Source organism: Portunus trituberculatus, chromosome 29, assembly GCF_017591435.1.
Source record: "Portunus trituberculatus isolate SZX2019 chromosome 29, ASM1759143v1, whole genome shotgun sequence".
Taxonomy (NCBI): Eukaryota; Metazoa; Arthropoda; class Malacostraca; order Decapoda; family Portunidae; genus Portunus; species Portunus trituberculatus.
Genome location: NC_059283.1, coordinates 12723445 through 12738093, shown reverse-complemented (window position 1 = coordinate 12738093; position 14649 = coordinate 12723445). Strand labels below are relative to the sequence as shown.

The 14649-nt window shown below is 40.7% G+C and overlaps 1 protein-coding gene and 1 long non-coding RNA gene across 2 annotated transcripts in view; one reads left to right on the top strand and one right to left on the bottom strand.

The window, feature by feature from the left end:
- Window positions 1-1010: 1010 nt before the first annotated feature.
- Window positions 1011-14649, top strand: part of LOC123510426 — a 119882-nt gene continuing 106243 nt past the window's right edge. The window contains exon 1 of the long non-coding RNA XR_006676492.1: window positions 1011-1277. This is a non-coding gene — a long non-coding RNA (uncharacterized LOC123510426). The remainder of the gene's footprint in view (window positions 1278-14649) is intronic.
- Window positions 3565-8709, bottom strand: LOC123510425. Its single transcript, XM_045265605.1, has 2 exons — window positions 8575-8709; window positions 3565-5974 (listed from the first exon to the last, which is right to left on the bottom strand). Exon 2 carries the CDS (start codon window positions 5964-5966, stop codon window positions 5103-5105), a length of 864 nt encoding a protein of 287 aa, XP_045121540.1. The 5' UTR covers window positions 5967-5974; window positions 8575-8709; the 3' UTR covers window positions 3565-5102.

Here is a 14649-nt window from a genome sequence, read left to right as displayed (position 1 = left end):
AGAGAGAGAGAGAGAGAGAGAGAGAGAGAGAGAGTGTGTGTGTGTGTGTGTGTGTGTGTGTGTGTGTGTGCAGTATCCAACTATCCGAGAGAGAGAGAGAGAGAGAGAGAGTGTGTGTGTGTGTGTGTGTGTGTGTGTCCAGTATCCATCTATCCTCCATGTGCAGTCTCCTCGGCTGTCACTGTTCGTCACCGCATTAGAATGGAACAAGTTAGAACAGCTGAGGTGGTATGAATAAACAGAGAGAGAGAGAGAGAGAGAGAGAGGGGGAGGATTAAATGGTCATATGAAAGTGAGTTATTTCATTTGATCGTTTATTTCCACCAATACATGCTCTCAGATACAAAAGTTCAACCTTCAACCCGCATCTCTTTGTTCTTTCATGCAGTTTTGAGACACCAGGGCAGGTGACGCGTTGGGCTGCCTCACCTAACATCAGTAACAATTATAGGAAGACATTACATAAATCACTGAGACTGGCGGAATGCTTAAGACAGTCTATTAGAATGCCAAGAATCTACACTTCAATATTAAACAACTAACAGCACCGGAAGCAATGCATGAAACGTTTATAAGCATCTACGAGAAAGAAGGGGACTAGAAAGAACAGATTTTGCTATATCTACCCAGTTAAAAGATTGCAGGTGGCTGAAGTAAAGATGTCTCAGTCACTAGTAATAAAGGAAAGATATTGTTAAAGGGTTGAATACAGAGGACAATATATATTAGATGAAGGACAAAAAAAAGTATAAACTACAATAAAATAAAGCACTAAAATTAATTGCAATAACAGAGAAAACTGAAGTCATTTAAGATACAAATTATGACATTCGGTTAATAATCAAAGTAAGGAATATCATGCTACGATAATATCAAAATAAGAATACTGAGAATAACGCTAATGATAATAACACAGCCATGGTAAAAGTTTGATCAAGACACTAGACATAAGCAACATCAAATACATAAAAACATTGTAACACTTAAAGAATAAATAAGGAAAACTTAAATGAGTAAAGTTAAGAATAATTAAATCAATGAAGTAGCGAGTGTGGGTTGTGTGTGTGATTGGTCAGACCTGCAGAGTGACAGAAGCCCACCATTCCTGCAGGAGAGCTGTCACTCGAGGCCTGGCCATACACGAGGGGCGTTCACTGCACAGCGCGGCTCATCACCTCGAGTTGCCAAGGAGGGCCTGGCTACACTATGCACGCTGAAGTAACCCACGTCAAGAGGGCAATGTAACAACACCTATAGCATCAGTAAGAGCAGGTGAGGTAAGCGTCATAAATTAGCAAAACAGCCACAGTTCAGTGCAGGCGTACATACTAAAAGAAAAGAACGAGAATCTACTGAATTCGACTAATAAAAACAATAGGGTTGAGTACTAATACTGATAGTAATAATAATAATAATAATAATAATAATAATAATAATAATAATAATAGTAGTAGTAGTAATAAACACTATTTTATTAGGGACATATGATAAAAAGAATCTAAAACATACACTAAGGAAAACACACACAAATAAAAACAGTGCTGGCGTACAGTACATATGTAAAGAAAAGGAGTATTCACTGTATTTGCCTAAGAAAAACAATAGTGTTCGTTACCATTACTGATAATAATAATAATAATAATAATAATAATAATAATAACAATAATGATCATGATAATAACAATAATAATAATAATAATAATAGTAGTAGTAATAAAAAAATAATAACAATAGTAATAATAGTGAAAATAATAATAATGATAATAATAATAATAATAATAATAATACGTATTGATAATTATACTAATAATAATAATGACTAACGATGATAATGATGATAATAAATAGAAACATGTAACAAAAAAATCTAAAACAAACACTAATAAAACACACACGCACACATATACAAGCAAATACACACACATATACAAGCACATACATATACAAGCAAAAGAAAGAGTCAAAAGTACATATTATCTGGATCCACTTCACAACTCACTCTTCATTTCATTCAAACGTTCACGGAAAATTCCACAGTTTATTTCCTGTGCTAACTGGCTGAAGCACTTGGCTCCTCCCACCCCACCAGCAGTGCTCCGCCGTCCTTGGCTGAGACAGTAACTCGTATTCTCAAACATTTGTACTTCACCTTTACTATTTTAAGCCTTTATTTAAATTTACACGATTTTTATTAAGATATTTCACGGTTCTAGAGGCAGAGTGACAGCATTTGTACATTACTAACTAGAGAAACACTCTCGAAAACCCCGCTAATCCCTGTGTCCAGTAAAAATAGTTGTGGTGAGAGAGCAAAGCGTTTCAGAATACTGGCCAGTGTCTAGCACCAACCTGGGTTCTGCCTGATGAGGTCCTTGCTGGTTGTCGCTAGATCGTTGCAGACCGTAGCATAACTGTTTTGTTTATTTTGTATCGTACATAATAAGTACTTATTGCTCCCTGATATGTTAATACTGCTTGGAAATATGTGATATCTGAGAGAGAGAGAGAGAGTGAGTACATAATGAAGCTAGAACTGGGTGTTACACTGCCAACTCACTCTCACTCTCACATTCTCTCTCTCACTCTCACATTCTCTCTCTCTCTCTGGTAGGGCATTCCTTCATCAAAACACCAAACAATGTAATAAATATTTTTTGGATCACAAATAAAAAAAAAAGGAGGAAAAGAAGTGTTTCTTTTGTCTTTTATCTGCCTCGGAATGATTCAAGAGACTCTAGCACATAAGTAAAAAAATATCTGTAAAAAGTTGTAGTAAAGCATTAGTCTAGCAACGAAAGAGCTACTGTGTTCACTGTAGGCAAGCAGATTAACTAGGGAATTAGGTCTTCAAGCTCAGTCCTTTAACTAATGTAGAATGGTGTAATGCAAGCCTGTTTCCGATGGGGCTACTAATACAGGCTCTCTATTTTCTGCATCACTCTATTTAGTTCAGTAACGTCGTGCAGGAATGCCGAAGTAACAGGCGAGTCATACATTTTAGGAGAGCGTTGTAACAGAAAGAAAAAATGCTGAGGACACTTTTTTTTTTTCTTTCTACGTGCTACTGTTGTTGTTGATGGTGGCGGTGGTGGTGGCTTGTGTTCGTGTTTCTTGTATGCCTGTTCAGTATTTAGTAGTGTTTCATAAAGGCATTCTGATTTTCGCATCTGTATTGAATGATGCTGTTGTCGACTCCTAAGCTTATACATCTTTACTGAATCGTACATGATATACAGACAGACACACGCACAAGGCTAGAAGTGAGAGTCGAGTGAGGCAGGAAAGACACTGCAGGAGGCACATTCTGATCACACCAGCACGAGTGAGTGAAGGGACAGGCAAGCAAGAAGACGAGAGTGATAATTATAGTAATAAGCACCACATGCAGAAAAGTAAATAAATGAAGCAAGAGCAGGCAGAATGTACCACACAGCATGTCAGCAGGTGGAGAGTGAGGGAGATGTACCACACATGTCAACAGGTGAGGAGTGAGACAGGCAGTAAAACCACTGCAAACACGCCACAATGTGCATCACAAAATGGCTAGGTTACACAAAATACATATAAGCAGCCAATTTTATTTAAACAAATTAATGTTGCAAAGATTAAAAGCAAATTAATTCAAGCAAAATACATTTTAAAAACTTTGTGTTCCATCTCTTGCGAACTATGTATGTACTGTACAATACCTCAATACAATCAATGGTCTTTTTACAAAGGATAAAAATTAACACCAAAAAAAATAAATAAATAAATAAAACAAATTTCTATCAGTTTTACAATACTAACATGTTCACAAGAAATTCTACGGATAAAATTAAATCATTAGAGACATAAAATTATAAGAGCAGATTTGTTACCACTAAGCAGCATGCCTTGATTTTGTAATATGTTTCCAGTCTGATTTGATGATTGCAGTGTTCATATATGATTAAAAACATTATAAATCCATTCAGCTTTTAAATTACTGAAGCGAATGGGTCTATGGAAAATAGTCATACTGGCCAAAAAAAAAAAAAAACGTGACATAAGAGTTTACAAATACAAAATAAGTGGAAAGGAGATACAATACGAAAAAGACATGCTGAGTGTTACAGACTGAAACACAATATTTTGTTTACATAATGATTACATAATGACAATAATTCTGCCTAACTATTGTTGACAGTCATTGCATCTCTTCTGTCCTCAGGATCATAATGGAAACTGTTAAATTAAAGGAACTCTTTATGCAACTCATGTTACTTTGAGTAGTGCCTCAAAGATGACTGTTTATTAGAATATAAATTGTGTAACAAGTTGAGTGCTGTCCTTTTTATTTTATTTCATTTATTTTTTATTTATTTATTTTTTTTTTTTTTTTTTTTTTATTTGCACATTTCCCCTGCTAATGGCTACGCGGACTAGCATTACTTGAGCGCTGTAATTAGGCCGCATCACATTCTCAACCCATTAGATGTTTGCAGTAACTTGACAGGCCGAGTAACTCACTAGTTGAACGTGACTCGCGTCAAAGCTCGTTACACTTGTTCCGTCATATGTACTTATTCTTTAGTTCATCAGTGTCTTATACTGTTTAACAACAAAGGTCCTGTCTCTCCGGAGCCTATACGTAAGCAGTTTATGGAATGGAGGCACAATCTATGATGTGGCCTTTCCTTTTTTTTAAAGTGGCACTGCCACAATGGCGGCATATTGTTGACATCTTGGATGTCGAAGATTCTAAAGGACTAGAAAACCAATAAGTAATTGTAAGGCACTGCGGGGAACTGATTGTCCTTAAGGTCAAGGCACTTCCATTGTACTGTTCGTCTTTCCTGAAATTTGTGAAGTTAACATTGGTGTTTCTTTAACGAGGGCCAACAACTTTCTCGCTATTCAGTAAGTTCTAGGTGTTTGCAGGAGGCGGAAGTGAGTAATAGAAAGAAGTCCAGCCACAATATGAAAAAAATAAAATCACAGACATATTTTGTTATAGTAAAATTTTTAAGTAAAAATTGTTAATCTAGAAAGATACCCACATGTGTTTCCTTGATTATAACATTACAAATGTAAAACTTTACCGATTTTATCCGCGAGTGTGGCAGGCTTCCTGGCAATGTCTACTGGAGCATGCCAGAGTTTGGTGGCGAATTCATCAGCTTCTTCATCTTGTCTTCCCGTCTCTGATACCACTGGATTATTTGATTTTGATTCCTAATTTTGGAATGAAGCATATTGATTTCCTTCATCATTTGGTTGTTTTGTTCTATCTGTTGATTGTTTTCCTTTACCAGTTGATTGTTTACTTCTTCGACATCATCAACCCGTTGCTCCAGCTCCTGGATTTTTCTCTCCGTCTTATCTCTGTTCTTTTTGGCGTTTTTAGAATTCTTAATGGAATTGCTTTCTTGACGTGTCAGATTTGGATAATTTTCGTCCTGCATGTATTTAGGGATTTTCTTTTTCCCTTCCTTGTTTTCATTACTGCGCTTCCTACTCTTGCGTCCACAGCTGGTGCTTGGGACTGCCTTCTCACGCGAGGTTTGAGAAGAGGCAGGAAGCTGAACACCCCCTTCAGCTTCAGGTGCCAGTAGTGGTTGATCTAAAGTTACCACTGGCATGGTGGAGACTGCCGGATCGCCTCCTTCAGCTTCAGGTGCCAGCAGTGGTTGATCAAAAGTTACCTCTGGAATCGTGGAGTCAGACAGATCGCCTCCTTCAGCTTCAGGTGCCAGCAGTGGTTGATCAAAAGTTACCTCTGGAATCGTGGAGTCAGACAGATCGCCTCCTTCAGCTTCTGGTGCCAGCAGTGGTTGATCCAAACTTATCTCTGACATCGTGAGGTAGGTCGAACTGATAAATGGAGTAGGGTCGGGAGGGATTGCCATAGCCTCCATGGGTTGCAGTTGATATGTACTGTCCGCCATGTCTATAAAGTATGTACGGCTCAGGTCCTCGTGGTAATGTTCTTCGTTGTGTGACATCTTGAGCTCTATGGAAAAATAAAATAGAAAATCTTATAGATTTATGAAATTTCTTTGTAGATCCTCTCTCTCTCTCTCTCTCTCTCTCTCTCTCTCTCTCTCTCTCTCTCTCTCTCTCTCTCTCTCTCTCTCTCTCTCTCTCTCTCTCTCTCTCTCTCTCTCTCTCTCTCTCTCTCTCTCTCTCTCTCTCTCTCTCTCCTCCACCCACGGCACCCATCCCTTCCTCCCTGATCGGTGGCACTCCAAGTGTGCTTCTTAGCTCGCCACACCACCACACATTCATTCACCTTCCCGCCTCGTCTCCCTCATCTTCCACTTATCCTTTCCCTCCATCCTTTTTTGCTTTACTGTTCTCTTCACCCTCAAATTCCCTCACTAATCGTAACGTTTTAAATTTATCAAAATGCGACGGTGCCATTGTAGTACAGCCACAGGCTTATTAAATATTTGTCATGTGTGCGGTAAGTGTGGCAACTGGCAACCTCTTAGATGGAACAGAGAGAGGCGAGAGCGAGAGCGTTCAACACCAGAGCGAACGCCGGTGACACCAACGTTACTCAAAACTAATGGGTTTAAGTGGTTGATGAATGGAACGGATTCAGTAATTATGTTGTTGGTGCTGAGTCAATGGGGAGCTTTAAAAGATTAGGCAAATTTATGGATGGAAAGGATAGATGGAATTAAGTAGCTTTGCTCATACGTGTAGGCCTGCCAGCCTCTTGCAGCTTCACTCATTTTTTTTTTTTTTTTTATGTTCTAATGATTTTTTTAGTATGGTATGTTCAAATTTGCCGCACCACACTCACTGCTCCGGACACACACACATCCAGACCCACACAATGAAGTCACTAACTACTATGAAGTTGACTGAACGAGACGGATTCCTCCCACTCGATTACTCAATAAAACTCAAACATTATCTTCCTCGCTTCTCATGAGCTCCTCTCCCTTTCCTCCGACTGTGCCTTCTTATTCCCTTCTTTATTCATTTCCTTTACTAATACAACAAGTATCAAAATTGAAATTTTAGCACTTATCATTGAGAGAGAGAGAGAGAGAGAGAGAGAGAGAGAGAGAGTACATAAATGAAATAATAAATATCATCAGCACCAGTATTCTCATCATCTACAAACACAGTCGCTATGGACACAACGCACGGAAACAAGCCAGCGAGGTTTTCTAAGCTTGCGAGAATTATGAGGTGTCGCCGCTTCCTCCCCCGTCCCTGTCACCCTTCCCTTCAACCCGCCTACACACACACGAGAGAGAGAGAGAGAGAGAGAGAGAGAGAGAGAGAGATTTAAGATAAGATTGCCTTGTGTTATCTATCACACCGGATACTATACTGAGTCACCCCAAACACAGGACTCGCGCCATCTGGGGACTAGTGTTCGTTTACCACTATCAAAGTTCGCTGTAAATGTCCAATCTACGTGTCCAGTGTTGCTTCATTGCGTAAGTATTTATAGTTAGTTCCCGTCTTGCCTATACCCCACCCACTACCTTCCAACCCGCTCCGCCCCGCCAGACCAGACAGCCAGCCTCACAATCCTCCCCGCTAAACTGGCGCCGTCATTCCCCCTACTCCCACTCCTCCGGATCACTCGTGCCGCGTCTTCACCACCCACCCTGCCTCAACCTTGCTCCTCACAGCATCTAATACAATTGCTATCTCCCAGCACACACACACACACACACTGTTTGTTCCTTCTCATATGCCTATCCCGCCCTGCTTCCCTTCCCCTTGGTCCCGTGCCACCATGCCCACCTGTTCCTTCAGCTTACCAAACCTTACTCTATCGTGACCTGAAGATTACGAAAATAATACGATGGTTCACTTGATTATGAATGACTAACACGACGATATCCAACAATGAGTGAATACTTCAAAATATTTCAGTTCTCCCCGTTTACTGTGATATGTTGTAGTTTGTGGCGTAACAAAAATTCAAATTATCGCGCGCTTTGGTAACAACAGCAAACCCCGCCCTGCCGCGGCTCACCTCCGTCCTGTAGCAGTCCTGTCTTGTTTGTAGTGGTGCTATATTGTCAATATTCTTCGTCTTCTGAGTGAATAGCACAGGTTAAAGACGCTCCTTCTGCATGTACGAGTGCTCGGGATTCCCAGCGTGCACTTGGCCGTCTCTGTCATGACGAGTTGCATGTCGGGATGTTTAATAAAGCAAGGTTTAACTAACGTTGTTCTTAAGTCTGCTGACTCGGTGACTCGTTGAGTACTCTGGCAAATATCGTACGTCACAACTTCACAGTGCGAGGGCGGGACTGGAGTATAATGACAGATCAGTCAGTTATTTGCAATCTGTGGCGCCGGGAGCTGAGTGACATGACTATCACTCGAGAGCCGCGCTTTATTTTCTTGGATAAGTGTGTGCTGTTAAATGTGTGCCTTTTAGCGGGTCCGCATTACACTAGCTGAAGAAAAGATGTAGTTTTGATAAGTCCATAAGTAACAAAGTTTAAAAAGCGCCGTGATGGTGGCAGAACCTTCCCTCCTGCCACCTTGGCCTGGGTCGCTGTTACACACAACGCTCGCATGCAAATCCAAAACACCAATGTTGATATCAACCTAAGGTTTTCACTCACTTACCTCAAGCACTGTGGTAAAAAAAGTCCAAAGGTAAAAGGCAAATCCTGGCACAGAGGGGTATGTCTTATTCCCACGGGAGCTCGCTACCAACTGTGCTGACGACGGGAGGCACAGTGGTTCAGGGCGACTAGCTGCTACCCAGAACGTTTTAACTTGTTGCAACATGCTGTGAAATCGTAGCGCGGTTGCCATTCCAGTACTCCAGTAGTGAATTATTAAGATTTGACAACGAAATTATTGCAGGGCTATTATAAATGACTGATATAATGATTTCAATAGAGTAGTCGCCATGTGAGAAGCCGGCTACCACTTACTTGAGTGGACCTACAGTATACATACGTTTTGTACACAACTCCTATCCGCCACTGCAAGGCGCTGTTCATGTGGCCCTCTCGGAATTCCTGGCTATGACTCACCGTAATCATCAATAGAGGTGCAAGGAACACGTGGTCATGGACCAACCGGAAAATCTTTCTCTCTCTCTCTCTCTCTCTCTCTCTCTCTCTCTCTCTCTCTCTCTCTCTCTCTCTCTCTCTCACACACACACACACACACACACACACACACACACACACACACACACACACACACACACACACACACACACACACACACATTTAGAGAGAGAGAGAGAGAGAGAAAAGAAAACAACACACATCCATAAATATTCAGTGCTAATGCAAATTGCAAATACAGGCATTATTCCCATTAATTGATTGGGTGTGCTTTTGATGGACTGCCAGGTAATCGTGCTAAATGAGACGGGAGGGACACCTGGGGCCTGTACACTGCACGCCACCACCGCACCTGTCTTGGGAACTGTGCTCACCTGTGATGTAATGCAACCGTGTCTCCTTGTGTTTGTTTTGTCTAGTTTGGCTGTTTCTAGTACAGAGAGAGAGAGAGAGAGTAGAGATAGGTGTTTGAGTTGTTCGTTAAGCAAGATGAAATTAGTCATTCTCTCTCTCTCTCTCTCTCTCTCTCTCTCTCTCTCTCTCTCTCTCTCTCTCTCTCTCTCTCTCTCTCTCTCTCTCTCTCTCTCTCTCTCTCTCTCTCTCTCTCTCTCACGGTGCCAAGTGTCGCCCCTACCACCCCTACAACTCTCTGTCCCTTATGAGAACCTCTTGATATTAAAGCGATTATCTTCACCCGCAAAGCTGCAACATTAACAGAATGCGTATTATCATTATTATTATTATCATTGTTATTATTAATGTTAGTAGTGGTAGTAGTAGTAGTAGTAGTAGCAGCAGTAGTAGTAGTAGTAGTAGTAGTAGTAGTAGTAGTAGTAGTAGTAGCAGCAGCAGCAGCAGTAGTAGTTTTGTTGTTGCTTTTAATGTAGAAGATTCACCGGTCAGAAATAACAAACTCCATAAAGAATTATCAGATTATTGTGATTATTGTTATTAGTAGTAGTAGCAGTAGCAGCAGCAATAGTGGTAGTAGTAGTAGTAGTTGTTGTTGTTGTTGTTGTTGTTGTTGTTGTAATAGTAGTAGTAATAGAAGTAGTAGTAGTAGTAGCAGCAGTAGTGGTAGTTGCAGTAACAGTAGTTTTCTTTAATGTAGAGGGGATCACCGGTTAAGATAACAAAACTATAAGAAAAATAAATAAATGAATAAGAAAACAATAAGATGCCGGACAAAGAGAACCAGGAGTCATCAGCATTTAAAGAATAAGTGTCGAGATGGAGCTGTGCGTGTGAAGAGGTTAGGTGACCCGCGACAAACCAACACCAATTAACGCGCGTGCTAATGGGCCGCAGGGCAAAGTCTCCCACCACCTGGGGACTAATTTGAAGCAGGTGGAGGCGCGGGTCGCTCTGCCTAAGCCGTGTAATCGTAAGGGAGTGCGTGGATTACTGTAATGGGGAACAAGAAGGCGTTGGTATCCACCTGCTGAGGGGTATTTGATGATGGTGTACTCGAGAGAGAGAGAGAGAGAGAGGAAATTTTATAAAGTTCTCTCTCTCTCTCTCTCTCTCTCTCTCTCTCTCTCTCTCTCTCTCTCTCTCTCTCTCTCTCTCTCTCTCTCTCTCTCTAATATATCCATTTCTCCTCTTCTCCCTCCTTGCTTCCTCGTCCACCTTGGGAAATTATTGTGATGCGAGTCTGCAGGTACACAAATAACTCACCTGAACTTTACCTTGGCTCACACCTGCCCGCTTCGCTCCAGGTGAATGGGAGATACCTGTACTTCCTGCCCTAGTGTCATCTTCACCTCTGATATGTGCGGTCAAAGAGAGTTGTTTATGTTGTTGTTGTTGTTATTATTATTATTATTATTATTATTGTTGTTGTTATTATTGTTGTTATTATTATTGTTATTGTTATTATTGTTATTGTTGTCGTTATCTTCATTTTCGTCAGTAGTTATTGTTACTGTCTATGGAAAAAAAAATAAATGAAACAGATATTTTTTTCATTGATTTTTATTGATAATTGAGGAACGAAAGCTATTAAGACAGACAGACTTGTTGAGAAGAGAAGCGGAAAGTGGCTCGTCAGCGCCTGATAAAACACCTGCGATAAGATAACTCGAACATTCACTAACCGTGGGCTAAACATGCGTGGCACAAGTTAAGTGATGATGAAGTGACTCAATCTGACTTAATTTTATCTTACCTACCCTTTTATTGTTAAGATAAAAGAAATAAAGAAGATAAATAGAAGAGAGAATGTAATCCATTGTTGGTGACGTCAGTGGAAGCAAAAATAAACCTAACCTAACCTAATCTATCCTTGTATTGCTATGATAAAAAAAAAATAAAGAAGGCAAACAGGAAGAGAGGAAGTCATTTATGGCGGGTGACGTGAGTGTAAGCCCAAGTGAACCTAACCTAACCTAACCTAACCTAACCAGCTCAAGTTAACCTAACCTAACCTAACCCAAGTGAACCTAACCTAACCTAACCTAACCTAACCCAAGTGAACCTAACCTAACCTAACCAAACCTAATCTTGTATTGTTATGATAAAATGATACAAAAATAAGAAAAAGCAGAAAGAAAGAAAATAAACTGGTGGTGATGACGTCAGTTGAAGCAAAAAAAAAAAAAGACTTTCCCTAACTTAAACTAATCTTGTATTATAATGAAAAGAAAAGATAGGAAAAAATGAAAGAAAGAAGTTATTTAACGAAGGTGACGATAGTGATAATAAAGAAATTGACCTAACTTAAACCAACTAAGCTGTATATAATAAGAAATATTTTAAAAAGCAGGAAAAAAGAGAACAAATATGTCGATAGTAAATTGAAATGATAGTGTACTAGTAGTTAGTGTGTTAGTTAGCTATTAGTAAAAGTGAGAAAGTCATTAGAAGGTTACACATTAGTAGAGGTCGTTTAGGGTGTTAGTGGAAGCAATAATAGAAAGACAGTGTAGTTGCCAGTCAGGATGAGATGCGGTGTACTACTGGTGGGAGAGTGAGTGAGTGAGTGAGTGAGGGAGATAAAGTAAAAGTGAGAGCTAAATGTGAGTATCCGGGTGAGGGAAAGAAATTCAGTGTTGCGTCTCTCTCTCTCTCTCTCTCTCTCTCTCTCTCTCTCTCTCTCTCTCTCTCTCTCTCTCTCTCTCTCTCTCTCTCTCTCTCTCTCTCTCTCTCTCTCTCGTAGTGTAAAAGTGAGTCATTTCTTCCTGTCTTCTGCCTCCTCTTGTCCTCTTTCTCTCCCAATCCCCCTTTCACCCTCCCACCCTCCCACCTCTTCACCCGTCTACGCCTTGCCTTCCTCCTCACCGCGGAGAGTGAGAGAGTGAGACTGTGTGTGTGTGTGTGTGTGTGTGTGTGTGTGTGTGTGATCAAAGCACGAGTGACCAGTATGATAGCGGTAATAGTAGTAGTAGTAGTAGTTGTAGTAATAGTAGTAGTAGTTGTTGTTGTTGTTGTTTTAATAGTAGAAGTAGTAGTAGTAGTTGGTGGTGTTGGTAGTAGTAGATAAAGAGATAAAGAGTGGCCACACGTGATAATGGCACAGAGAGAGAGAGAGAGAGAGAGAGAGAGAGAGAGAGAGAGAGAGAGAAGAATTAATAAAGAAATATAGATATAAATGAAAACTCAAGGAAAGAGAAAAAGTAAGAGATTATATCAAAGTAAGTTAAAAGATAGTAATTGACGGATTTTGACATTTAAATTACACTTATTATTATTATTATTATTATTATTATTATTATTATTATTATTATTATTATTATTATTATTATCATTATTATTTAGAATGAGCAAAAAGACTTAAGAGAGTCACATATTTCCTTCCTTCCCTCCTTTCTCTCCTTCCTCCTTTCTCTCCTTCCTCCTTCCTCCTTATTTCCCTTCCTACTTAGGCACCGCTACCTGACGCGAAATGGACTGGACTCTCTCTCTCTCTCTCTCTCTCTCTCTCTCTCTCTCTCTCTCTCTCTCTCTCTCTCTCTCTCTCTCTCTCTCTCTCTCTCTCTCTCTCTCTGTGCCATTAACACGTGTGGCCACTCTTTATCTCTCTCCTCCATCTTCCTCATACTTCTCGGCCTCTCTCTCCTTCCTTCCTTTCCTCCCTTCTTCCCTCCCTCCCTCCTTCCCTGACTCTTTATCCCTCCTCCCCTTCTCTTCTCTTCCTCTACTCATCTTTCCTCATCTCTTTTACCAGATGTGTTTGCCAATCGCTCTATCATTGTTAGTAGTAGAAGTAATAGCAGTAGTAGTAGTAGTAGTAGTAGTAGTAGTAGTAGTAGTAGTAGTAGTAGCAGTAGTAGTAGCCTTCAACTTTGCTATCCTCCGTGACCTAGAGCAACTGGTGCAGCACCCTACTCGTATTCCTGACCGTCTTGGAGACACGCCCAACATTCTTGATCTCTTCCTCACCTCTAACCCTTCTGCTTATGCTGTCACCCTTTCATCTCCGTTGGGCTCCTCCGATCACAATCTCATTTCTGTATCTTGTCCTATTTTTCCAATCCCTCCGCAGGATCCCCCAAAGCGAAGGTGCCTCTGGCGTTTTGCCTCTGCCAGTTTGGGGGACCTGAGGAGGTATTATGCTGATTTTCCTGGAATGATTATTGCTTCCGTGTCAGAGACCCATCTCTTTGTGCTGAACGCATAACAGAGGTGTTAGTATCTGGCATGGAGGCGTACATTCCTCATTCTTTTCTCAACCTAAACCTTCTAAACCTTGGTTTAACTCAGCCTGTTCTCGTGCTATACATGATAGAGAGGTTGCCCACAAAAGGTACTTGAGCCTTCCATCTCCTGAATCTCATGCACTTTATATCTCTGCCCGGAATCATGCCAAGTCTGTTCTTCAACTTGCCAAACACTCTTTCATAAATAGGAAATGTCAAAATCTTTCAAACTCAAACTCTCCTCGTGACTTCTGGCATCTAGCCAAAAACATCTCAAATAACTTCACTTCTTCATCTTTCCTCCTTTATTTCATCCTGATGGCACCACTACCATCTCTTCTGTCTCTAAAGCTGAACTCTTTTCTCAAACCTTTGCTCACAACTCCACCTTGGACGATTCTGGGCTTGTCCTCCTCTCCTCCTCCCTTTGACTATTTCATGTCTACAATCAAAATTCTTCTTAATGATGTTTTCCATGCCCTTGCTGGCCTAAACCCTCGGAAGGCTTATGGACCTGATGGGGTCCCTCCTATTGTTCTCAAAAACTGTGCTTCTGTGCTTGCACCTTGCCTGGCCAAACTCTTCCAACTTTGTCTATCGACTTCTACCTTTCCTTCCTGCTGGAAGTTCGCCTACATTCAGCCTCGTCCTTAAAAGGGTGACCGTTCTAACCCCTCAAACTACCGTCCTATAGCTTTAATCTCTTGCTTGCCTTTTTGAATCTATCCTGAATAGGAAGATTCTCAAACATCTGTCACTTCACAATCTTCTGTCTGATCGCCAGTATGGCTTCCGTCAAGGTCGCTCTACTGGTGATCTTCTGGTTTTCCTTACTGAGTCTTGGTCATCCTCTTTTAGAGATTTCGGTGAAACTTTTGCTGTTGCGTTAGACATATCAAAAGCTTTTGATAGAGTCTGGCATAAAGCTTTGATTTCAAAACTGCCCTCCTACGGCTTCTATCCTTCTCTCTGCAACTTTATCT